The 25,174-nt window shown below is 39.0% G+C and overlaps 1 protein-coding gene across 1 annotated transcript in view; it reads right to left on the bottom strand.

The window, feature by feature from the left end:
• Window positions 1–24,757, bottom strand: part of SP4 (Sp4 transcription factor) — an 83,742-nt gene extending 58,985 nt beyond the window's left edge. Inside the window, exons 1-3 of the mRNA XM_011944167.1 lie at window positions 24,533–24,757; window positions 23,993–24,108; window positions 21,888–23,442 (exon numbers count right to left, since the gene is read on the bottom strand). Coding sequence (XP_011799557.1) covers window positions 21,888–23,442; window positions 23,993–24,108; window positions 24,533–24,539 — 1,678 coding nt within the window. The 5' untranslated portion in view covers window positions 24,540–24,757. The remainder of the gene's footprint in view (window positions 1–21,887; window positions 23,443–23,992; window positions 24,109–24,532) is intronic.
• Between the last annotated feature and the right edge of the window lie 417 nt (window positions 24,758–25,174).

Below are 25,174 nucleotides of genomic sequence, written 5' to 3'. Positions count from 1 at the left end.
GTAAAGTATACTCCTATAGACAAAATTTGGAGCATACTTCTCTCAGATTTCTATAGAATTTGAAAACCATTTGTGAGTATTCTTAACTAATGGCAATATAGTTACTTGCATAAGTGCAATAAAAATCTGTTTTTTTGTTTTTTTGTTTTGCAACAGGACACAATTGGATAAACTGGTTATTTTACCAAGGCTTTGACTGGAATGGCATGCTTTCCTTTAAGAATCAAAATTGACTCATAAGGCCAAGAAAAGCCCCTTGGAAAAACTGAACTCATACCTTGTCAACACAGTCCTGTATAGGATTCCTGACCTGTGGTAAATAAAAGAATGTCACTTTTGAGAGGCCCAGGAGCCCCAAGCAAGACAAGGGGAATTTGTCCAATTCTTACAGGTATCTGATGGCACCAACTGATAGCTGGGCTTAAGGTTTTAAAAAGCCTTATCTGAGATTCCTTATGGAATGAAGTTCCATCAAAGCCAATTTAAAAAGGAGTCTATATGGCAAATTATTCTTGCTGTGCTTTATGCAACTCATTAGGCCAAGTATAATAGGACTAAAGCTTATTTTGCAAACAAATCAGTCCTATCATAATTTGTTTTTAATAAAAATGAGAACTGGAAAGAAAAATCATCTTTCAAGAACTATGGTATTACTGTTATTTTAGTCTCATCAGTTGTTATTAATTTTCTGCAATTTAGAATAGATCTGCTAATTCCTGTGAACCAACCAGTGATCTCTGGCTACAGCTCAGAAGAAACAAAAGGGATGGGTAATGTAAAAATCCGGGTCAATATTCTAATTCTGGGAGCATATTGGAATTGGTTAGCAACCCCACGCACCCAGGTCTCAACCAGCATGACTACAGCTAGCATGACTACAGCCACCTGCCTGGCATGTTGGGAGTCTCAGAATTCTCAGAATTCTTTAATCTGTCCTCATGCCCTTATTTTATCTTAACATCTCTACTTGTCCTTTTTGGCCTGTCTTCTAAATCTAATAACCGGATTTGTCTCCTCTCACCTTCAGGCCATCCAGCTCCAGATGATCCTCAGTAAAGAATACCATCCTCTCAGTATTCAAGAGTCACCCTTCTATAGGGGACTCCTAGACTGCCCATCAGCGGGACATGACAGAAGCAAAACCCTGCCCCTGTCTCCCTTGGACATGGCTGAATTCAGCTCTCATCAACCCACAGAGCTACCCTGCCCTGACAGCCAGCAAGAGGCCAAGACCCACAGAACCACCACCATAACCCCGTCAGCAGGAAGCAGCTACAGAAGACTGACCATCCATTCTCCTCAAAGAACTGGGATCTTAGACTCTTAAGGGAGGAAATGTTACAGTAGGTAGTCAGACGTGAGCAGGACAGAGAGCACCCCCTAATCCTGCAACCAAGAATATCAGGTGGTCAGGCAGTTGTTAAAATGTCGCTCTAAAATAGCAATTGGTCACAGCCAGCACCAAGAAAAGGCAGTCTCCCAATAGCTAGAAACACCTGAAGCTGGCAATCAGCAGCTTCCTGATAAGATCTCAAGAGTTGGGCAAGTGAGCTCAAGCATGCACACTAGGACACAAAATGGCAGAGTTTAACTGGTATATGAACACTGGACTGGCAAGGGAAAAAACAGCTCAAGTGAGCATGTATAAAACTTCAGCAAACACACTGCACATGCAGCCCCTCCCAAGTGCTGGCAGGCCACTGCACATATGGACAACCCAACCCAAGGGAAGAATCAGGCAAGAAGTAATACAACCCCAGTAGCATGCCAACATATAAGACCCCAAGTCAAAGGTCAAGACTCTCATGTCGCCTGCTTGGCCCATTTCCATGTACTTTACTTCCTTTCATTCCTGTCCTAAAACTTTCTAATAAACATTCACTCCTGCTAAAACATGTCTCAGTCTCACCTTCTGCCTTATGCCCCTTGGTTAAATTATTTCTTCTGAGGAGGCAAGAACTGAGGTTGCTGCAGACCTGTACAGATTCATGACCACTAACAAAATGACATGCAATTCCAGAACAAGCTACTACGTAGTATATGAAAGATTTTCATGGGCAGAGAGTTAATAACCTTCCTCAGTAAGTTATACCCTGTTTAAGCACTTGCATTATTAAGAATGTATTTCTTTAACCTAAATTTTTTCTTCCATCATAATTACATCACAATTTGTTCAATTTTCTGAGGAAATGGAGAACTATCACAAGTGTCTGTATGGAGGACCATTTTTAAGCCACTTCTCAGGCTTTATCTCTCTCTTCCTTAAAATGTGGACCACCAAACCAGATCCAACACTTACATGAAGGCCCAATGAAAGAGAATACAACAGAAACCTATTTCACCCCAAAGCATGTATATTTACCTAAATATTACTATGCCCACCAAAAAAGCCCCTTAAAATAAAAAAAAAAATTACTTTAAAAAATCCACCAAATTTCCCAAATCATTTTTGTTTCACTACAAATTATTGATATCTCTAGTTGGCAATTTTTCATGTTGGCTCTGTTCACAATATGCTATTTGACCCAGTCAAATTTACCATAAAAGCAGAAATCCTGGAAAATCTTTACAATGAAGTACCTAGCTTAAAGGCTGCTACAAGTTTCCAAGCTTACAAACCTAATACCAAAAGCCAAATAAAACAAAGTAAGAAAAAACATAAAAACAAGTTGAGATACAAATGGGCAGATTTGGGACATAAAATAAGTATCTGGGATCTATTAGCAAAAATAGTTTTATAAAATAAAACTGTATTAAATTTTAAATTTTAGTTTTGTTAGATGCAGAAACTGTATCATCAATTGGAACAATTACTTAGCAACCAAACCACTGCCACTTGGGATAGGAGAAAACAAAATTAACTTTAATACCTTATTCCCTTGAGAAAGGCAAGAAGAAAGACTTGGCTATAATTTTCTTTGCAATAAAAAATGCTTACATTTGAATGTCTACTTAAGCCTAAAGGAATCATACCTAGGTTATCCTGGTTTTGCCAGTACCTAAAAGTGTGATTTGGGTAAATCATATATCCACACTGGGCCTTAGTTTTTCCATTTATAAACAAAGAGAGCGGAACCAAAGATGATCCGCAAAGGGAGCTTATAGATGAGAATTTGTCATCTTCCAAATCAAGTTTAAAGTTTTTTTATATACATGCATTATACATGTGTGCATATATACACATACATATACTTAAACATATGTACATATTTACCTATACGCACATATCTATTTTAATACCATTCTGAATCTCTCCAAGTTACTTCCAAAAAAAGCTTTAAGTCTAACAATATTTAATACTTTCTTAATAATAAGATTATTTGGCACAAGGATTGAAAAAAAAAATGAGTAGCCCAAAGTTTTAAAAGGTAGTATATTAATAGAAAATTGGTTGCCGCTGAAAAGACAGTATGTTACAGTTCCCAAGAGGAGACAGCACAACCTGCCATAGGATGTGGGACATATGGGTCAGTCAGGAGACAAAAGCAGGGGGAGAAACTGTGGGCAAGGTCCTTTACTGTGGTTTCCACCAGAAGGAACAGGCAAGGCAGGGTAAACAGGCTTAGGATTGGCTAGTTTGAATAACTTTAGAAGACTGTGGGGCATAGAGGCTGTCCCTAGGTGTTTGGTACCTAGCCCTGGGGGGTGATTAGAGCAGGTGGTCTAAAGTATGAGAACCTAATATAGGAGGTGGGTAGGATGCAGGCTCTGGATTGGTTGGTGTGTGTTTTGAAAAGCGCATTTGCAGGAGAATTGTTTACTGTCTTTAGGAATTGGTTAACCCCAGAAGAGGTAGTCCTTCCAAAGTCAGCAGACCTCAGATGTCAAAGCATCATAACACATAAAATAAAAGGGTTAATATACTCAATCGAGCCAAGTAATAAAGAAGTCTTATTTCCATCGGCTATTTACTGAACATACACTATATACCAGCATTGTTATATGTTCCAGATGTAAAAATGACCATGTAATAGAATATAAGACTATAAAATGTTAAACATACACACATAGTAATTTAGAAGAGCAAAGGTAAACATAATGATGTAATAACACTTTACACCTATTCAGTGCTCTGGCACTTAAAATACGTTGTCGCACATATTACTCCATTTAATCCTCAGAAAAACCCTGTCTAGGTGTTTATTACTGAGGCTTGTGAAAGCTAAAGGAGATTCCCACATCACAGACAGTAATTAAAAGAACAGGGAATTGAACCCATGTCTCATTCTTGTCCTTTCCTATTTTCACCAACACCACAATGTCACCTTCATTTTAAGTTAAATCTATATAATTATCATGTAGAAACAAACAGCTATTCCTAACCACTGAGGATTGACTGCTCAATGTTCTTTAATAAGAATGGGCTAATATTACACTAAAAAACATGTAGGATTCTTAATAATTAATGAAACACAAATTCTTTACTAAGACTACTTGCCAGTGGTACTGGAAAGCACAATTTTCTTTTTTAAAAAATTTCTGTATAGTAGTAGTGAGCTAGACCTCAACTAAATTTTCTAAGACATTACTTCCAAACCAGCTCTTTTATTTCTCAGTAATCATGGGTAATTAAATATTTGTTAAAGTGTTTCAATAAATTTAGATTAACCTACAAAATGAAATCTAAGCAAATACTGTATTTTAAATTCCTATATTTTATTGTTAATTTAAAAAATTCTTCATAGGGGGTCATTCTGTACATGCATCCTTTGACTTTCATGCAATCCTATTATTTAGAGAAGTACTTTTTTCCAGGCCAGGCACAGTGGTTCACGCCTGTAATCCCAGCACTTTGGGAGGCCGAAGAGGGAAGATCACTTGAAGTCAGGAATTCGAGACCAGCCTAGCCAAGATGGTGAAACCCCATCTCTACTAAAAATACAAAAATTAGCCAGATGTGGTAGCACATGCCTGCAGTCCCAGCTACTTGGGAGGCTGAGACACGAGAATCGCTTGAACCTGGGAGGTGGAGGTTGCAGTGAGCTGAGATCACGCCAATGCATTCCAGTCTGGATCACACAGCGAGACTCTGTCTCAAAAAAAGTACTTTCTTTCTAAGATAGCAGCTAGAATCCAACATTAAACTCTATGTGTGCCAGTAGTTGTGAGGCTGAAAATGGTATTCTCCCTGCCTTAACACTCCAGCAGAAAATTCAACAGGTCCAGCAAATAGTTTCCACTGTTCTATTGAGACCTCTTAGACTATAAATCAGCTATGATATTCTTCAACTTCTAGAATATTAGAAAGCTGTCTCCTTTGAAACCGAAATACAAAGATCCATCTAACTCTTCCACTTCTAAATTCCTAGATTTCACACTACTGTTCCTGGGGCACACTGACCAGAAGTCCAAGTCATAAGGTGCTAAGGTGATAAAATGGTTAGGTAGCTTAGGATGGTTACCAAAAGTGAGATCTCAAGAAGGCAGTAAGGACTATGGCAAAAACTTTGGTGTAAAGTACTGGGTTTTGGAAAGGTTAGGAGGTAATATTAAACAGGAGAGCTCTATATTACAGGGTTATACTGCTTGTAAGCTAGAGATGCTCAGGCCTAAGCAATCACACTCTGTGGCTTTAAAGGGCAGCTGGTTTCTAACTAGGCATCTTCAAGGTCTGTATCCGCTGGCAAGGGCATTTTGAATAGTCACATGAGGTCCCAGATGGCAATCTACATGCCCAAGGGTTTAGGGGCCTGGCCCCCATCTTTGCTGTTGCTGAAGGCCGGACACATGGCTCGTCACAAGGGTGCTAGTGAATGAACCATATTCTAAAACATTCTGTGAATCCTAAAAATGACTTAAACCTAGAGACTAAACTTCTTTATGGAGAATAGCATTAGACTCAATATTAGACTTGGCTTCACGAATCTGTCAAAACATTTTTTGGAACCCAGGCTTGGGGGAAAAAAAAAGAATTTGTTGAAACAAACAAACCCTTATACGAACATGCTCCATTCACAGTTTAAAAATAAATCAGTTTGATTTTAAAACTAGCAATATTAGTAAATAGTATTTTCCCATTGGCTCACTGAAATAAAATTAAGCTAAATTTAGTATCTACGTATTTGTGGTTTATGGAATTCTAACACTAAATGAAAGTACCTATAGAATTCTAACACTAAATGAAAGTATGTATAGAATTCTAACAATAAATGAAAGTACTTCAACTATTTAATTTTACCAAACACACTACACACACATACACTCACTGTACAAAAGAAAAAAATCAAGACCTCCATTCCCAAAGGTTACAAAATTGTTTAATGGCAGAGGCAAACTGCTACCTAGTACAGAGCTCTTTTTTTAAGTATGTCATAGTTACATTCTGCTCATCACAAACCACTTATGGAATAAAACATGTTTGCCTTCCAGTTTGAAAATCATACATAGCTACCACTACCAGTTCAGACAGCTGCCAAATAATCATTTTTAAAGTGCTGAAGACTGTGTAAGTACTTTGATTTCAACAATCAAGTTTTCTTTGTGGCTTAGGGTAAGGATAGGAGTATGAAGAGGTAGGCTAATTTTTAGAAATATCTCCAAATGGGCTGGTATTCTTCATTATAGGGAAGGTGTGGGAGAACAAGGAAGGTGATGAATAGGTATAGAATATGAAGTTTTTCCTGAATGTGTTTATCATGAGTAAACATATACACTAAGTGTGCACACACAACACACACACATATATATGTACCTACATACGTATGTGCACATACACACACACACACAAAGATACACAAAATGAACTCAATCATATGTTTTGGAAATATGGACTAAATTAACTATTTTTGTGTACTGTGAATGCACTCTGATGTATCAAACTCTTGCAAAATGTAAATTGGTCTTCAATTATCTTTGGTAGCTTGTTACTAAAAAAAGAGAAAATCCTTTTAAAACTTTTCAGGGAAACCATGATTTCCTTGGCCTCAAGGATTTGTGATGAACCAGCAGAAACAGTTTTGAAGCCACACAAACTCTGGGTTCTTTTCTCAATACTCCTCATGTATCAATCCTGTAACCTTAGGCAAATCATTTAAACTTTCTAAGCCTTGATTTTCTCATCTACTAAAAACAGCAATAATCTAAGATCAAGATAAAACACAACTCACCCAGAACGAAGTATAGTCTCCATGAATAAAGAATATGTCTGTTTTGTTTCCCCAGCACCCAGAACAATATGCGATGTATACAATGGCAGATACTAAATATTATTTATCCAGCAAAAAACAATAAACTTGCAGGACCAACCCTGTCAACTAAGCTAATGCTACATAAAAATTACATGCAGGATTAGCTAAAGAACATAAATTCTACACACATACTAATTCTTAGGGTCTCTGGGTTTTCTTAATGTTACTTCCTTCAGAAAATGGGCATAAATTCCTATTTAATGACATGTCACATCCTCATCAAGAAGCAAGTCATGAAATGTAAGCCTTACAAAGTATATTCTTACTGGGTTTTACAACAATTAATCAAAATGAGATATAAGACTCCCTCTTTTGGCCCTTTTCTTCAAAAAATAAAAGAAAGGAAAAAAAGAATGGAGACTCTTATTGGGCTTATATTCTTAGAATCTGTGTTTCGTTTTTAATTGATTCAAAATTAGTTTGTGATACACAAATATTTAGTCAGGAAGATGTTATTACTAGCCTCAAATTCCCAATCAACACAGTCCATCAAAGTAATAAAAACTTTCTTTTTCTAATTCCCTTTGTCACATACGTACCCCAAACCCCCAAAAGAACACAAAGAGTGAAGCAGTCAGCTAAAGATCTAGGAATCCGTTCCTTATTGAGTATATCACAGTAATTACAATAAGATACTTAAAGTAGTGGTGGTTGGCTGTAAAGGGAGATTATAGTCCTATTCACCTGGACTTGTTTTATAAAGAATTTGTACTTACTAGCACCCTAACTTACTGGCTATGTGACCTTAGCCAAGTAAATTAACCTCTGACAGCCTTCGTTTCCTGTTCTATAATTTGAGGTCACCACCACCACCTTCTTCATAGGATTGTGAAAAATAAGTTAATACATACAAAGTGCTTAAACAGTGGCATATAAGAGACAAACAATAAACTGAGTCCATAAATGATCACAGAAAACAAACACTACAGTATACAGAGTACATAGTTTAGAGCAGTAAGTGGTAATAGTACAAGTATGTTTAGTCTCTGGTTCCATCACTCACTATGTGGCCATGAGCAAATTATTTAACCTCTATAGGCCTCAGTTTTTATACCTGAAAGGAGAGATGTCAGCAGTACTTACCTTACAGTGTATTCTGAAGATTAAATGAGTTAACAGATCAAGTGCTGCATACATTATCTGGTATACTATAAACATGCAGTAAATGTCAGCCAAAATATAAAACAAACATAAGGTTCAAGGAAGTACCCTTTTACTTCTTGCTTCATTCCTTAAAGAAAACTGCGTAATTTCTCTCCCCGCAGGAATATTATGGACGCAGGAGTTCGGTCCCATATTATTCAATCACCTAAGGAACACATCAAGTCGCACAATACAGACACTAAGTATTTACTTGCTGACTGAATTCATGGATGCGATCTGCCAGTAGGGAGTACAGGTAATAGATGAAAGTCTATCAAGGGGATATTAAAACCATTTACCTGCCCTATAATTAAAATCAGTAAAGGCAGTGACATCCTACCAATAAGAACAACAGGTGAGAGAAATTCTGAAAATAAAAACATAATATGCTTTAACTTGAAAAACCTACACTAACAAAATCAGAAATAAAGTTTGCTTCAACAAGCATGTTATCATAGTTTGTAGTATTTATGACAAATATCGTCAAACGTTTGTCTCAACCTGGTTCATATGTAGATTTAAATATTTGGAAAAACCTGCAGAATTCACAAACCCCTTTAAGCCTTTCTTTCTCTTATATAAATTCAGTTAGTATTTGTCATCATATTCACCTAGTCTCTTCCTCTTCCCTCTTCTCCTTCAACTCCCTGGCATAGATATCCTCAACTAGACTGGAAAAAGGATTTTCCACCCCTTCCCCAGCCCCACACCAGGCACAGATACCCACTTACCACAGCACAGATCACTATCTCGTTCCTATACTCCTGTGCAAAAGCAGCTCCGCTTCTGTGAACAAAAAGCTATGGTGACTTGACTCATTATTTACAGAACTGTACTAAACCCCTTCTGACTGGCCACATTATGAGGCATCTACATAATAGTATCAGAGGGACAGAATCAACCTGGAAATTTTACACACCTTCAATTTCTTCTCAAAGTTCCCCTAACTGGTAAGATTCTCACCTTCAACTGTCTACAAAAACATATGAAGCAATCAGATTTAAATTCCCTTTATTTCACTTTATTCATCACTTTTCCTTTTATGATCACAAACTCTCTCACTCCTTTAATATATATCTTGAGTCTACTCCAAGGATCTGTCCATCCCATTCTCCTATGAAATCAAAGTTCTCCACCTGTGTCCTTTCTTCTGGTTTAGTATCAGAATGTCAGATATTGAGCAATGCTCATCAAGGTGTGAGAAAAAAATAAAATTATAAATTCAAACACATATTTACACATATGACACAGACTCTACTTACATGAGGCTTACAATTCAACTTTTATATGAATACTCCTTGAGCTAAGTCTGAATTTTGTAATATTTACAAAATACTAATTGAGCTGGGCGTGGTGGCTCACACCTGTAATCCCAGCACTTTGGGAGGCTGAGGTGGGTGGATCACCTGAGGTCAGGAGTTAGAGAACAGCCTGGCCAACCTGGTGAAACCCCGTCTCTACTAAAAATAGTAAAAATTAGCTGGGCATGATGGCAGGTGCCGTTAATCCCAGCTACTCAGGAGGCTGAGGCAGGAGAATCACTTGAATCTGGGAGACAGAGGCTGCAGTGAGCCAAGATCATGCCATTGCACTCTACCCTTGACGACAGAGTGAGACTCCGTCTCAAAAACAAAACAAAACAAAAAATTAACTGAATTTCAAATTGCATGTCAAATCCAACATAACCTGAAGTGGCCCTTCTCTCCCTTCTGACACGATAAACTTTTTAGTCATACTTTAAGTCTCAGCTCAGTTATCACCCCTTTCCATGAAAACATTCCCAGAACCCTACAAGCAGAACTAGTTCTTCCTTCCTCTGGGCTTCTGTAACATTTCATTCATAGCTTTTATAAACCAAACACCACAAAATAATTTAATTAGCTATATATACATATATATATGATATACAGAAATATAGATAGTATCTATTATATACCATTGAGTCTAAGATGCAAGTGCTCATAAGAAAGAAAAAAGTTCTGCTAATTAAACTACGACATGCCTTTGATTACAAGGTGTGTTTTAATTTCAAAGATTTAAAATGGGCCCGGGCGTGGTGGCTTACGCCTGTAATCGCAGCACTTAGGAAGGCCAAGGTGGGTGGATCACCTGAGGTCAGGAGTTCAAGACCAGCCTGGCCAACATGGCGAAACGCCCTCTCTACTAAAAATACAAAAATTGGCTGGGCGTGGTGGCGGATGCCCATAATCCCAGCTACTCGGGAGGCTGGGAGGGAAGAGAATTACTTGAACCCGGATGGCAGAGGCTGCAGTGAGCCAAGATCGTGGCACTGCACTCCAGCCTGGGTGACAGAACAAGACTCCATCTTAAAAATATATATATATATGTATGTATATAAACATACATGTAAAATGAAATAAAAATAAAATGTAAAAAGCATGTCCTAGAGGCAGATAAATACACTGTGTCTCCCACAACAGATAATATATCGTATGAGAGCAGAAAACATGTCTCACTTCATCTTTAGTTTCTCAATGCCCATTACCATGCTTGATACAGAGTAGGGGAAAACAACAAACAAATCTTATGTTTTTACCCAATCCCTTACCATTTCTTTCACGTCACCAGTGTGGGTCCTAGAGAAGTTCAATAAGCTGTTTTTTATATTTAGTAACCATTTACTTTGCTGCCACAGCCTTTCTAGGGACCACTGTGAATTCATAACTAAATTACTCCAACAACATCCTTTTATCTGAGCTCCTGATTTCTAACTTTCTACACTTTTATCTACAAAGAAACACTCTAGTAAGTATCATCTGCATTGCAAATATTTTTACTCAATACCTCCAATCCACTAGATTCAAGATTTTTCAAATTTATTTATTATTATTATTTTGGCAGAATCTCTTCTTCAAACAAAATGTTAGGAAATGGTTCAACAAACACGCTTCTGCGGCTGATGCAGGAGTGGCAGGCTGTTTGGTTGGCAAACCCTGAGCTACTCTGCGAGACCACTAAGCCTCTAGGAAGCACACAGAAGAGAACCCATCATTCTCTGTGTTAGTTATAAGTTTCCACATGATAGCTTCACGCTTTTCCAATCTTTGGTCCCCATCAGGCTCATTCCAAGTTTAGCAGCTTGACTCAAGCCATCCTCACTCTTCACCTGTCACCCCCAAAGTCTCAAATGTCTACTTTCCAAACCAATCTTTAAGGCCTATTTCAAGTTCTATCTCCACCAGAAAAAGCCTTTCTTGTTTACTTCCCACTAACCTCACTGACTTCTGAGCTCTCACACTTGTTTTCCATGCCTCAAAACCCAGTACTTAAGTATAAACTCTCATATGTAGCTGCAGCTGCCATATAATGGTTTCATGTATGTAAGTCTTTCTCCTGAACATAAGCATCATTTTAAGACAGGTTTAGTTAGTATCTTCAGAACCTAACAAGGGTTAATCAGACAGCAGACATTTAGTTCTTACTATACTAAAATATACCACCTGTTTTGTTGTTGTTGTTGTTATTTTGAGACAGGGTCTCGTTCTGTTGCCCAGGCTGAAGTGCAGTGGCACGATAGTTCACTAAAACCTTCGACTTCCAGGCTCAAGCAATTCTCCCACCTCGGTCTCCCAGAGTAGCTGGGACTACAGGCATGCAACACTATGCCCAGCTAATTTTTGTATTTTTAGTAGAGATAGGTTTCACCACGTTTCCCAGGCTGGTTTCAAACTCCTGAGCTCAAGTGATCTGCCTGCCTCAAACTCCCAAAGTGCTGGGATTACAGGTGTGAATCACCATGCCTGGCCACACCACGGTTCTTTTCCACCTGTAAACACACCTCTCTCCATACACCTCACCTCACCCTGGCTTGCACTTTACGAAGGCTTTCTGACATTCCTCTTACACAAATGTCTCATTCACCTCTGACATATAACTCAAGCTAACATCCATACCTAAAATATCTCATTCTCCCACTTTACTACTTCACATTCTTCCAGTGGGTGTCACTATGTAGAGATGTCACCGGGTTACCACCTCCTGCATACAGTTTTCTTTACATTATTCGAAGACTTTTCTTACATATCTTATCTAATCTTTGAGACTCTATGAGGTAAAGAAGGTAGGAACTAATATCACTATTTTGCAAATGAAAAAAAAAAGGAATGGAACTACAATTATGATGTTTGCCTGGAGTGGTACAACTAATTGGTGGAGGCGGGGAGCACCCAAGCGAAAATGTGAGTTTTAATTCTTAGTGTTGTGCTCTATGAAGCCTCTAGGTACATGTGGTCTGCACTAATAATAAATCTACTATAGGAACCATACCTCTGATCAAGCACAGATATTTCCTACCTCCTTAACTTTATTATCATCCCTCAGGAAAAGAGAAGCTTCATATATTTGAATTATCACTTTATCTATTCGAGAGATTCTTGAGTCTTAAACATTTTACATGCATATAGACATATTTTTAAGACACAAGGTCTCACTCTCTCACCCAGACTGGAGTGCAGTGACGATCACAGGTTACTACAACCTTGAACAGAACTCTTGAGTTCAAGCAATCCTCCCGCCTCAATCACTTGAGTGGCTGGGACTACAAACATGGGCCACCACACCTAGCTGATTTTTTACTTTTTCCTTTTTTCGTAGAGGTACATTCTATGTTGCCCAGGCTGGTCTCAAGCTCCTGGGCTCATGTGATCCTCCTCCCTCAGCCTTCCAAAGTGCTGAGATTACAGGATGAGCCACTGCACTTAGCCTCAAACATTTTCAAAAAACACCTTTGTACCAGATATTCTGAGCCAAAAAAAAAAGGGGGGACTACTGCAGCAGGACTGTTCATGGAAAAAAAAAAGAAAGAAAGAAAGAAAAGAAAGGAGGGTGTGAGGGGAGTAGAGAATGTGAAATTACTTAATGGGTACAATGTACATTACTGCAGTAATGTACACACTAAAAGCCCTGCCTTCACCACTATACAACATATCAGTGTAACAAAATTGTACTTGTACCTCACAAATTTATACAAATAAAAGATCAGTATAAATACCTAAAAAATAAATAAATAAAAAGGCATGCTGGATTTTACTTACTCCATAGGGAAAATTGACAAATTTAAAGCTGTGAGTGCTTCCCAGAATTTGGGCTCTTTTAGGAGCCTAGATTTTCCAACTGTTTTCTAATTCCACTCAAGAAAAAGTAATCACATTGTTCACACTAAAGTGATAGTATCAGAAACACAACTATGGTTAAAGAGCTGGAGCAGTCCCCCCTTATCAGAGTGGGGAATATGTTCCAAGACCCCCACTGGATCCCTGAAACCACGGATCGAACCCTATACATATTGTTGTTTCATACATACATACATACATATATACACACCTGTGATAAAGTTTAATTTATACATTATACAAAGTATGAGATAACAACTTCTCTTTGGCATATACTTGGCTTATCTTAGATATATCCAAATTGCCAGTATTACTACTTTTGCACTTTGAGGTCATAAATATGTAAAGTAAAAATACTTGAACACACTGTGATATCACAGCAGTTGAGAAGGCTACTAAGTGACTCGTTAGCAGATACAGAGGGTATAACTGGACAAAGAGAAGATTCCCATTCGCCCTGGACAGACTGAGATTTCACCACACTACTCAGAAAGGCATGCAATTTAAAACTTGCAAATTGTTTTCTTCTAGAATATTCCATTTAATATTTTTGGACCATGGTTGACCACAGGTAACAGAAACCACGGATAAGAGGAGGCTACGATACCGAGATAAAATATCCTAACTACAAATTCAGTGTCAGAACTAAAACGTGTTTAAAATAGTAATGTGTTGGTATTCACCAAATAAAGGAACAAATGACATAGAAAAATAGCACCTAAGCACATAGTAAATTTAAGAATGAACAGAAATATATTAATTTATGAAAGTGCTACATTTATTGCTTAATAGAATTCACCCTAATTATACAGCCTCTATAAGAAAAATGGTAAATATCACCCTAAATCTCCCTCACAAAAATCCCTAAATACTTAATCATGTAAGTTTAAGACTTACAGAGACTTCTGACCATGTACTGGATGGGAGTACCCAGAACAAAATAAAATATACACTCTAATTTCACGGATCTTAAATTTTAGAATTAGAATAAGACTCAGAGTTTATAGTTTAATCAAGTTTTCTATATGGTACAAGAAATTCTTTTGCAGTCTACAGAATCTTTGACAGATGAACATCCAATCTTCAATGATCACTACTTAATGAAACAAACCATTCCACTGTTGTGTAACTCTAGCCTGTCTTTGTGTGTGCATATACATATGTTCTTCCAGGGCCAAACAAAATTATAGAACTATGTCAGAAAAAAAAAACAAAGCCCTTCATACATCTAAAGACAGCTATCACAATTTCTTATTTTCTTTTAAAGATAAAACTCCGTTCTTTGATTACTGCTAGTATGAAATGTTTTCCACATTCTTCATTCTGGGAATCCTTCTTCATACATTTGTGAGTCTGTCAATGTCCCATTTAAAATGTGCCACCTGGTACTGCGCACAATATTGCAGAAGTGTCTGACAAGCACAAGGTACAGAAGAAGCTTTATTCTACTCTCAGTTCATTTTAAGCCAATAAATTCCAAATCATTTTCACAAGTCCTCCTGCCAAGCCAGGTTTTTTACCTTGTAGGTATGTAATTCACTCCGTCTTAAGTAGAGGATCTTACCTGTTAATTATATCTTACTAATTCTGGCCCACCATTTCAGCCTGTTAAGATCACTCTGAATCTCAGTTCTATCATATTAGCACCATCTACCAGCTCTGTCTCATATTTGAATTCAGTAAATTCAGCCATCCTTCAACCTGGTATCTGAAAAAAAAATGCCACACTACATCAAAATTAGAACCCCATGCCATAGTGTGAGACCTCTTACAGAGGTGAATAATCAATTACCACTTTTCATACAATTGTGCAACCAGCTGTGAGCCTTCAAAGAGGCCACAACTATCAATACTAAAATCAAGATAAATTATGTTAACATTATTTCCTTTGGATACTCATCTGGAAACCCTAAAGAAAGAAGATAAGAATCTAGTTTCTTAGTGAACCCATACTAGCTCCCAGTGATTCCTCAGTTCTTTTTTAAAATGCTCAAGAGCCAACTACTCAATAATTCATTCAAGGACTTTGCTAAGGATGGTTATCAAGCTCATTTGTCTGAAGTTAAGAATATTTTTAAAAATTGAGGTGTTATTCATGTGAAATTTTCTGGTACTTTTTAACCACGCAGCATAAATTTTAAGTTATTGATACTAGCCTGAAACTGAATCTGAAAGTTCCTTCTGACCCTAGGATAACATCCATTTTTATTGTCTTAACTTCCAAAAAGCAAACCCAGAAATGCAGTAGAAAGACAACTGGAGGAGAAGTCAAGATTCTAGCCCTCACTTTGCCATCAAATATAAGAGGGTCATTTAACCTTTTTGGGCTTCAATTTCTTCATTTCTAAAATAGGGCTAAGGAAAGAGGGTGGGAGAAAGAGGCTCATTTATTTTTAAGTTACCTTAGTAACTACAATTTCATTAAGCCCTCATCTTACCACGTACTTAAATAGGCAATTTGTGGTTCAACAGGTTTCCTTTGCCACAATTTCCTTATTCACTAGGTAGCAAAATGACAAGCATTATGAACATCCAATCTTAACTCAACATCCAATCTTAACTCAAACCCACATCAGAAAAGTACAGAAGAGCACATATATGTATATAGTCTGATATTAGGCCAGGTTCCCCCATTACTGTCAGTCCTTACTGTGTCACCCCCAAGTACTTAATGTAGCAATGCAGAACCTTCAACCCATATTTCTGCTTTCACTTCAAACAGTAAAAACACAAAATGCCTTTATAAATAGACTCTACCAGCAGTATCAAAAGGTTACAACTGCTGAGCCATAATCTCCAAGATTCTTTCCACCTACAATTCTATCATTTTGTAAGTCTTGTTATTTCAACAAGATCTATGTGTAGCACCATTCCCTATCTTCTCTCTTGATTAAGCAAATTTAGAGCTGTGAGTGCTTTCATGCCTGCCCCAATATTCTCAACCTGCTTTCATGCCTGCCCCAATATTCCGTATTACTCATTATATATTCTCTGACTCAGAATTTGAAAAGCAGGTGATTAAAACTCTATTTTCAGTCAGACACGGTGCCTCACGCCTGTAATCCCAGCACTCTGAAAGGCTGAAGTGGGGAGATCACCTGAGGTCAGGAGTTCGAGACCAGCCTGGCCAACATGGCAAAACCCCATCTCTACTAAAATTAGCCAGGTGTGGTAACATGTGCCTGTAGTCCCTGCTACTTGGACAGCTGAGGCCGGAGAACTGCTTGAACCCAGAAGGTGGAGGTTGCAGTGAATAGATATCGTGCCACTGCACTCCAGCCTGGGCGACAGAATGAGACTCCATCTCAAATATAAACAAACAAACAACTCTATTTTCCTTTGCTACTCTATCCTGAATACTTCTAAAAAAAAAAATGCCCTTTTAAAAAATTAACGTGGCTCTACATTGAGTACTTTTCATCTTCTATGAAAAAATCATTTAATAGGTAAAGCCTGACTTAGTTCAGAACCTAAGTCATTTGTATTGAGTATAAGATTTAAGTTTCTAATAATGAATTCCAATCTATAACAAACAGTATTAGAAAATTTTAAAGAAATAAGATTACTTGAGTAAATCTGACTCCTCTGGAAAAAGAGGAGCCAAACACAGGAGTACATGAGTATGTATATATATACAGATGCCCATTAGGGAAATCCAAATTAATAAAACATACATGGCAAAGGAAAACCGTATTTGTATTAAACGTCAAACCAATTTTCCACCTTTAGTAAAAGCTCTGGAAAAAAAGATCAGTGTAAGAAGTTAATTCTACTGGATTAAATTCAGTTTTAAAATTAAATATAAATTTTAAATATTTTCTTTGTTACCTATTTTTACCAATAATGAAGGACTGGTCCTCCCATTTCTGGTTTCATACTATATCCCCAGGTTTCATATTTTAATTCCCTGGAGAAGTAAAGAAATTAGGTAAGAGAATCAAGTTCTTGAAGGGTCAGCAGTATCTTATCATTAAGTCTGAACTTCCTCTGTGGGAGAACCAGCATAAAACTGTTAAGTTCCACTAAAACTGACAAAGAAATAATAGTTCATCAATCAAAAGGCTTACAGTATGAGCTCTGTTACTACATATGATGATTACTGCCAAAAATAAGTCACACTGTGGGCCACTCCAAGTGAATTACAGATTTAGATATCAATTGTTTCTACAAGCTCTAAATTCTTTAACTAAGGAAATGTAACACCTGAAATTCACTTTATTTAGGGCTCTTGGACTACTAGAAAACACTGTGAAAACAGGTAGTTCACTCTCCTCACTTAGTTAAAATAAAGGAGCTTAAGCCAGACGTACAATTAGCTGTCTCTGAGCTTAAAGTAAGGTTTCTGTTTTTCCTTTGAAGTCAAACTCAGCATGTTCTCACTTATAAGCGGGAGCTAAAAAAAAAAAATGATTACACAAGGACATACAGGTGGAATAACAGACACTGGGGACTACAAAAGGTGGGGGGTGGGGTGAGGGTGGAAAAAATATTTATTGGGTGCAAGGTTCACTATTTCGGTGGTGGATACACTAAAATCCCAGAGTTCACCACTATGCAATATATCCATGTAATACAACTGCACTCGTACCCCCCAAATCTATTTTTTTTAAAGTGAAAGTAAAAAAATTTTAAGTCAAATTCAGAATCCCAATAACGAAACAAAAAGAATGCAGAGCATACACATATTTAGTTCCTACTACAATTCTAACTAATGCTCAGCGTGAAGGTCAGGATTTACAGCTGAGACCAAAGCACAGAAACACATTATACTGAACACATTATTAATGGGAAAGGGATCCCCCTAGGTTGTCACTAACATTCTCATTTCATAAAACTAAGTGTGAAGCTCCCCAGCTTCAAGTACTGGTTTCATTAGATATACTTTGTATGATTTTACTTTTTTTCTGTCCATATCATCCAGACTTCCCCTAACCTCTTGAAGAGTAAAATGAGAATGGTAGATGGTGGAGAGTTTTAGCTCATTGTCCTTGAGCTAGCAATTACATCTGTCAAAGCCACTAATTTTTTCAAGACTTGTCATAAAAATTTAGAGCAAAATTTTCCCCACAGATTAAACAATACCATTCTCCTGGGGAACACAATGAACTGACCAAGAAAGTACTTACAGATGAATGGGGTCATGAAGTAAAAGATCTGAATTTTCAGGGCTCATTTATAAAAGGGCGATATGGGTACGCATTACTCCTTCTCCCCTTTGTCAAGACAGTAAAGTTCCTGGTGTCCCACTCTTAGTGTCTTTTTTCTTTTTTTTTGAGACGGAGTTTCGTTCTTGTTGCCCAGGCTGGAGTGCAATGGCGTGATCTAGGCTCACTGCAACCTCCGCCTCCTGGGTTCAACTGATTCTCCTGTCTCAGCCTCCCGAGTAGCTGGGACTACAGGCATGTGACACCACGCCCGGTGAATTCTGTATTTTTAGTAGAGACAGGGTTTCTCCTTGTTGGTCAGGCTGGTCTCAAACTCCCGACCTCAGGTGATCCGCCTGCCTTGGCGTCCCAAAGTGCCAGGATTAAAGGTGTGAGCCATCACACCTGGCCCACTCTTAGTGTCTTAAAAATGCAAAGTCAAAAGAAATCAATGAAAACAAAGTTGTTTCATTCGCTTCATTAAAACCATTCCAAGGCATTGCTCCTAATTACAAACTGCTATTTTCTTCATCATCTTTTATACCTTCATTCAAAGAGCATTTGTCCAGCACCTACCATGCTACGCAATGGGGTAAAATCTGCAAACAACTAGGCCTAGATTAACTGTATTGACTTGTAGACATCAAGCAAGGTACATTTCTGGTCTTTGTCAGACTGCTGTCTTTTTTAAATGATTGAGCATATGTATTAGAACATAAACAACATCGACAAAATTTTAAATCTTTGGTTTCGGGGGGAAAAAATCCAACTATATAGAGTTCAAATTTCCTCCTATACTTAAACAGAGCCACCCAAATCATGTAAATCCTTTAAGTGAAAAAATTATCCCTGAAAATGAAGGAATAACCACACCTATTGGCAGTGTTCAGCATACAATAGCCGTCTCAATATACACTTGTAAAATAAAAACTAAAAAGTTGTAGTTGCCACCGAAATCCATTCTCTGAGGCACAAATGAACTAGCTCAACACCCCCACCTGCTTCCATATTCTGTCTTCTGGTTCACTGCTGATGACCAGACACTTGATTCTCAAACTTCAGTGAGTCTGTTTGTTTGAGACAGGGTCTCACTGCAGCCTGGATCCCCTGGGCACAAGCGATCCTCCTATTTCAGCCTCCCAAGAAGCTGAGACCACAGGTGTGCCACCACACCCAGCTAATTTTTGTTTAATTTTTTGTAGAGACGGGGTCTCCCTATGATGCCCAGGCTGGTCTTGGACTAGTGGGCTCAAGCAATCCTCCCACTCTGGCCTCCCAAAGTGCTGGGATTACAGGGATGAGCCACCACAGCCAGCCACTTCAATGAGTTTTAGAATCACCTGGAAAGTTTGTTTGAAAGGCAAATCCCTTGACCCCCCACAATTCAAAACTTATACTACCAAAAACTGGATCCTGTGTTTATTATAATGCACCATTCAAGTTAATCTAAGTTGGGGTGGCCAAAACATTTGTTTACTCCCAAAAACTGGATCCTGTGTTTATTATAATGCACCATTCAAGTTAATCTAAGTTTGGGTGGCCAAACATTTGTTTACCCTCACAATGGCTAAGGGAAAACCTCTGGATTGCAAAAGACAACAACCAGAAAGCATAAAAATTGATTACTTCTAACCTAAATTATAAGTTACTCAATTCTCTTAATCACAACTCACTAACTAATGTTTAATAAGCAAGATGAAATGGAAGTGAAGTAACTTCTGCTTTGACAATGCAAACTGTCATTCAACCCACCAAAAACAGTTTTCTGAAATACTGTAATTATTGTCAAAGTTTTTAGCAAAGAAATAGACACAAAGCAAGTTAAGGATTGTAATCCAGAGAAACACTTATGTAATTATGCTGTAATAGTTTTAGGAGAAAAAGTACTACAATCAAAACACTAACTAGATGACTGTGCTTGCCAATATAGGGGCCACTAGCCGCATGTGGCTACTTAAATTAAAATTAAATAAAATTTAAAATTCAGTTCCTCAGTTGCCCCAGACACATTTAACTGCTTAACAGCCACATGTAGCCTGTGGCTAACATTTTAGATAGGGCACATAAACATTTCCAGTATCACAGAAAGTTCTGCTGGATAGCGCTGGCCTAGAAGCAGTGGTATCTGGATAAAAAATATAATCTTGGTTCTCCTGAATCAGATGGCTTTATCTGGCAATTTACAATTTTACATATATATGTCCACTTTAGGTATTAACCATAAAAGAACACCCTAGTGTAATTTTTCTGCAACTCGTGTCAAGAAAGATCATTCAAAAGTGATAAACTTATTTATCTCAGATTATCAAAATAGAAATATTTAACTAACAAGTTCTGGAAGTATCAAAGGCACTAAAACATAATGAGGTTTTCATCAAATCAGAATCAATGAAAAGGGTTTAATTACTAGAAAACAAAAGTTATTAGGTACAATAAGACTGGTCCAAAAAAGATTAAAACTACTTCCCAAGTACTTTAGAAGTATCTATTTATATGCATAACAAATAACAACTGCTTTTACAATTGGTTTAAAAATAACTTTACCACAATTCAAATTAGTGACATTTTACTGTCAACATTTTTCATTGCTTTCCACCAACCTTATATTAAACATCTACAAATCACACAATGACCATAAGATGTAATTAAATATAATTCTATAAATGAAGGATTATTCATTCAAATCCTGATATTAGCATAAAAGCAGACATAAAAGTTAACCAAACAATTTACAACTTAAAATTATCTCTCAACTGTATCAGTATCTAGTTTAAAACAGTCCAGTGTAATAAAACACAAAAGCATGAGTGACAAGATGCTGAAGCTTGAGAAATAACTTCCACGAAAAAAAAGTTAGCCTTATCACACCACAGAATTAAAAGTTCAACAGACTCACAATTATATATGCCAACTCAGTTTAAAATTACTTTCCCTCAAAGAGATAAATATCATTTTGACTAGGCTTCTTTCTGAAGAGTTCGAATGTATTCAAATAAGACCTCTAAATTACAGAAGACAATTATGTTTCTAATCAGAAAGCTTTGTCCCATAATACTTTTAAAAAAACTAACAAATTTAATACATTATAAAATCTACAAAAGTGAACATGTCACCCTGATTACTATAGAGCTATGTTTGTTAGTATAATATTCCTGTTTCTGGTTCCTTATGATTCTGGGTTTACTTCAGAGGTCTAAGTCAAACCTAAGAATTAGCAAAGAAAAGCAGTAATTGTTACGAAAAACTATTTAAAAGGTACTTAAAAAGATGTCATAACTTACCTGCAACACTAGTGATTGTAACGGGAACTCCCTGCACTTGAACACCTGCAGCACCCAGGTTGGCAACGCTCACTGTCTGAAGGTTAGGCACTGATGCAAGCTGGGCAGTATTCAAAGTTATTGGGGCACCAGCAACAGCCACCGGAGCAATCTGAGCAAGAGTTGTGCCACCGCTTGAAGACACTGGGGTGATGGTTAATTGTTGGGATAACCCAGCATTCTGAACTTGCAAATTTGAAAGACTCTGAATATTCTGAACCTGTACAGTTTGCCAACTGATTTGCCCTGAAGGTGTTAAAGTTGGAGCCCTGATAAGCACCTGAGTCGGATTTACTGCTTGAAGTTGAACATTCTGTAAAGGCTGCTGCTGGATGGTCTGAATTGTCTGCCCTGACTGGAGTTGAAATGACTGTGGTGGAATAGCCTGAATGATCTGTTGCTGAGGCTGTTGTATCTGGATCTGTTGTAAGATAGGTTGGCCTACAATCTGCACCTGCTGAAGAGAATTTGATTGATCCTGTGCATTCTGCATTCCATTAGGCTGAAGCTGACTGGAGCTCTGGGCTTCAGACTCAGTAGCAGCAGGTGTTTGAGATTCTTCAATGGTGCGTTCAGAACTACTGGCTGATGTGCTTGCATACTGGCCCGTATCTGCTGAGCTCACTAATGTGTCACTGCTTGTCAAAGATGTTGAAGCAGTGGTCGTGCAGGTAGTGGAGGAGGAGGGAGATTCCGGCATAGTACTGGCAGAAGTAGTGGTGTTGGTGGGTGTGGAAACTAACTGATTCCCATTGGAAGTCCCACTATCAGCAGTAGTAGCAGGCTGGCCAACCTGCCCAGTCCCTCCTCCGGCAGCCACGTTGTTTATCACTGGCAAAGCTAGAGTCACTCCTCCAATGTTAATTGGTAGGGTTGTTACAACTTGAGCCTGAGTACCAGGAAGAGTCTGTAACTGCAGTGGTATTGAAACACCAGGTCTAATTTGGACTGGAACTGTCTGATTTGCCAGGTTTTGAGCAAGAATATTCCCAGAAGCTGTCCTGTTAGCAGCTGTAAGTATAGCTTGATTATTACCTGCAGAAATGAGCTGAATTTGACCCTGCAAATCCTGTAGAGATGAACTACTAGTTGGATTGATTTGAATTTGTTGACCTTCCACTGTCTGAAGTTGTGGAATTACTTGGTACTGTACACTACCACTTGGATTTTGTACTTGTATGACTTGAAATTGACCAGGGGTGGAAGAATTACCTGATTTAGTTTTTGTAGGAGATGCACTCCCGTTATTACTGCTGGAAGAACTAGACGAACTAGAAGCTGGTTGAGAAACGTTATTCTCTTTTGAAGCAGGAGGAGTGGAGGCAACAAGTTGCCAAGCGTTTCCAGCAAGTTGCGTTGTTACCAGTTCTAGCTGTTGTGGTTGATTCTGAAGTTGCACCAATCCTTGACTTGGATCTATAATAATTTGTTGTTGTCCAGTTGCTTGATTTTCACCAGGAGTCCCTATTTTGCTGCAAGTAGCTGCCAGTAAAGCCAGAGGAGAGGGCTGAGAGTCCTACCCAAAATGGGATGGTAAAGGAGGGGGGGGGGAGAAAAGTGGGCGGATTTAGTGGAGGCCAGTAGTTGCCGGGGGTTACTTATTTTGACAGCTCTACATAACAGAATTTAGCTCGACATAACAGAATTTAGGAAGCAGCAGAAATCAAAAAGAAATACAAACAAAAGTAGATAAGAACTATATGAATAAGGAAGCAAGTCCTATAATATCAAGTTTAAATAAAAGGAAATTTCTTTAAAACTTTGTAAAGTGTTATGTTCCTAAACTCAAAATGCCCTTGGGACGGACACACACACACACACACACACACACACACACACACACACACACCCTTTTCTTATAGTCTGAATTCCTGATGTAATTTTAAACAGCGTTATACCCTCAAAGAGGTGAAATCTTGATGAATTTACAATTTAAGTTCCACACTCTCAGAAAGATGCTTTGAGTGGATAAACATTTTTATTGTTACTTCTGGGCATTTAAAGGGCATAACTCCCTCTCTCTCCTAATGTGTCGTGATGAATTTTTTTTATTTGCTTGCTTTTACCTGGGAGCCTGAGGTTTTGGGTTTTTTATTGTTATTCTCTGGCTCAGAGGTTTTCCCTCCTTCTGTAGCCATCGCCGCTGCCGCTGCCGCCTCCTCCTCCTCCTCCTTCTTCTGATCTGCAACAAACCCCCCCACCATACACACACACACGACAACAGGTTATCAGGATTATTATTATTCGTCTTCTCCCTCTCCTCTTCTCCCCCCTCCCCCGGAACATTAATCTCCATAAACCCGCGATCCACGCACACCGGCAGGGGGTGGGGGAGAAGGAGGGAAGGGAGGAGGGGGATATCACAAAACGTGGTTTGAAACCCGACCCATCGGCTCCAGAGCAACACCCAGAAGGAGGTTGTTCTCTCTCAGACATTAAGACAAAACACAACCCTCCTTCCCTCCCCCTGATTCCCTCCCGCCCTCTCCTCCTCCCCTTAAAGCATCTCAGCGGCCCCGGGGGAGGGGGAAGAACCGAGCAGGGTCTGGGGAGGGAGGGAGAGAGGGAGGCGGCGAAGGAGACTGAGGGGGGTGGAGAATACGTACCGCTCATCCCGCATTAACAGGACAAACCCTCAGACGGAGACACTGGGATAGAGGTGGGTGGGGGTGGGGGCGAGGCGGGAGGAGAGGCCGGTCCCGCCCGCCCGCGGTGGCTCGGAGGAGGCTGTAGCTGGCACAGGCTCTGCCTCTTTTTCCGCGAATGGCCGCCGCTGGGCTGTGGCGTAGCAGCTCCTCTCTCCGCCCGAGCCCGGCTGACTCGCCCTTGATTGACAGCGGCGGCGCACAGCGCGGGCGGTGGCGCGGTCGGGGGCGGGGCCAGGGCGGTGCGAGCCCGGCCGACTCCCCACCCCCCTCGGCCTCTCTCCGCCGGAGCCTCCGACTCTCCACCCCTTCCCCCAGCGGATTGGCCGCCGACCTGCCGGGGGCCGGGGCGCTGGGGCCGCCTCCTCTCCACCCCCTTTCTCGGGGTTATTCTTTTAGCAGCTCTTCTCTTCCTCCCCGGCTCCTGCGGGGCTCTTTCTCTCGGCGTTCTAGCTCAGGAGCGCTGTCGGTAGGCCCTCCATACAGCCAAACTTGTTGTCTCAGGATATCCCGCCCCCTACTCATTTCCCAGTGCCCTCCACTCAAAAACCCGCTCCAGCAATCCCTCCAGTTGCCACTAAAGAAAAAAGTAGGGCCCTTGCC

This window comes from Colobus angolensis, unplaced genomic scaffold (assembly GCF_000951035.1).
Source record: "Colobus angolensis palliatus isolate OR3802 unplaced genomic scaffold, Cang.pa_1.0 Scaffold229, whole genome shotgun sequence".
NCBI classification, from domain to species: Eukaryota; Metazoa; Chordata; class Mammalia; order Primates; family Cercopithecidae; genus Colobus; species Colobus angolensis.
Note: the sequence above shows the minus strand (reverse complement) of the source record. Positions and strands in the feature narration are given on the sequence as shown.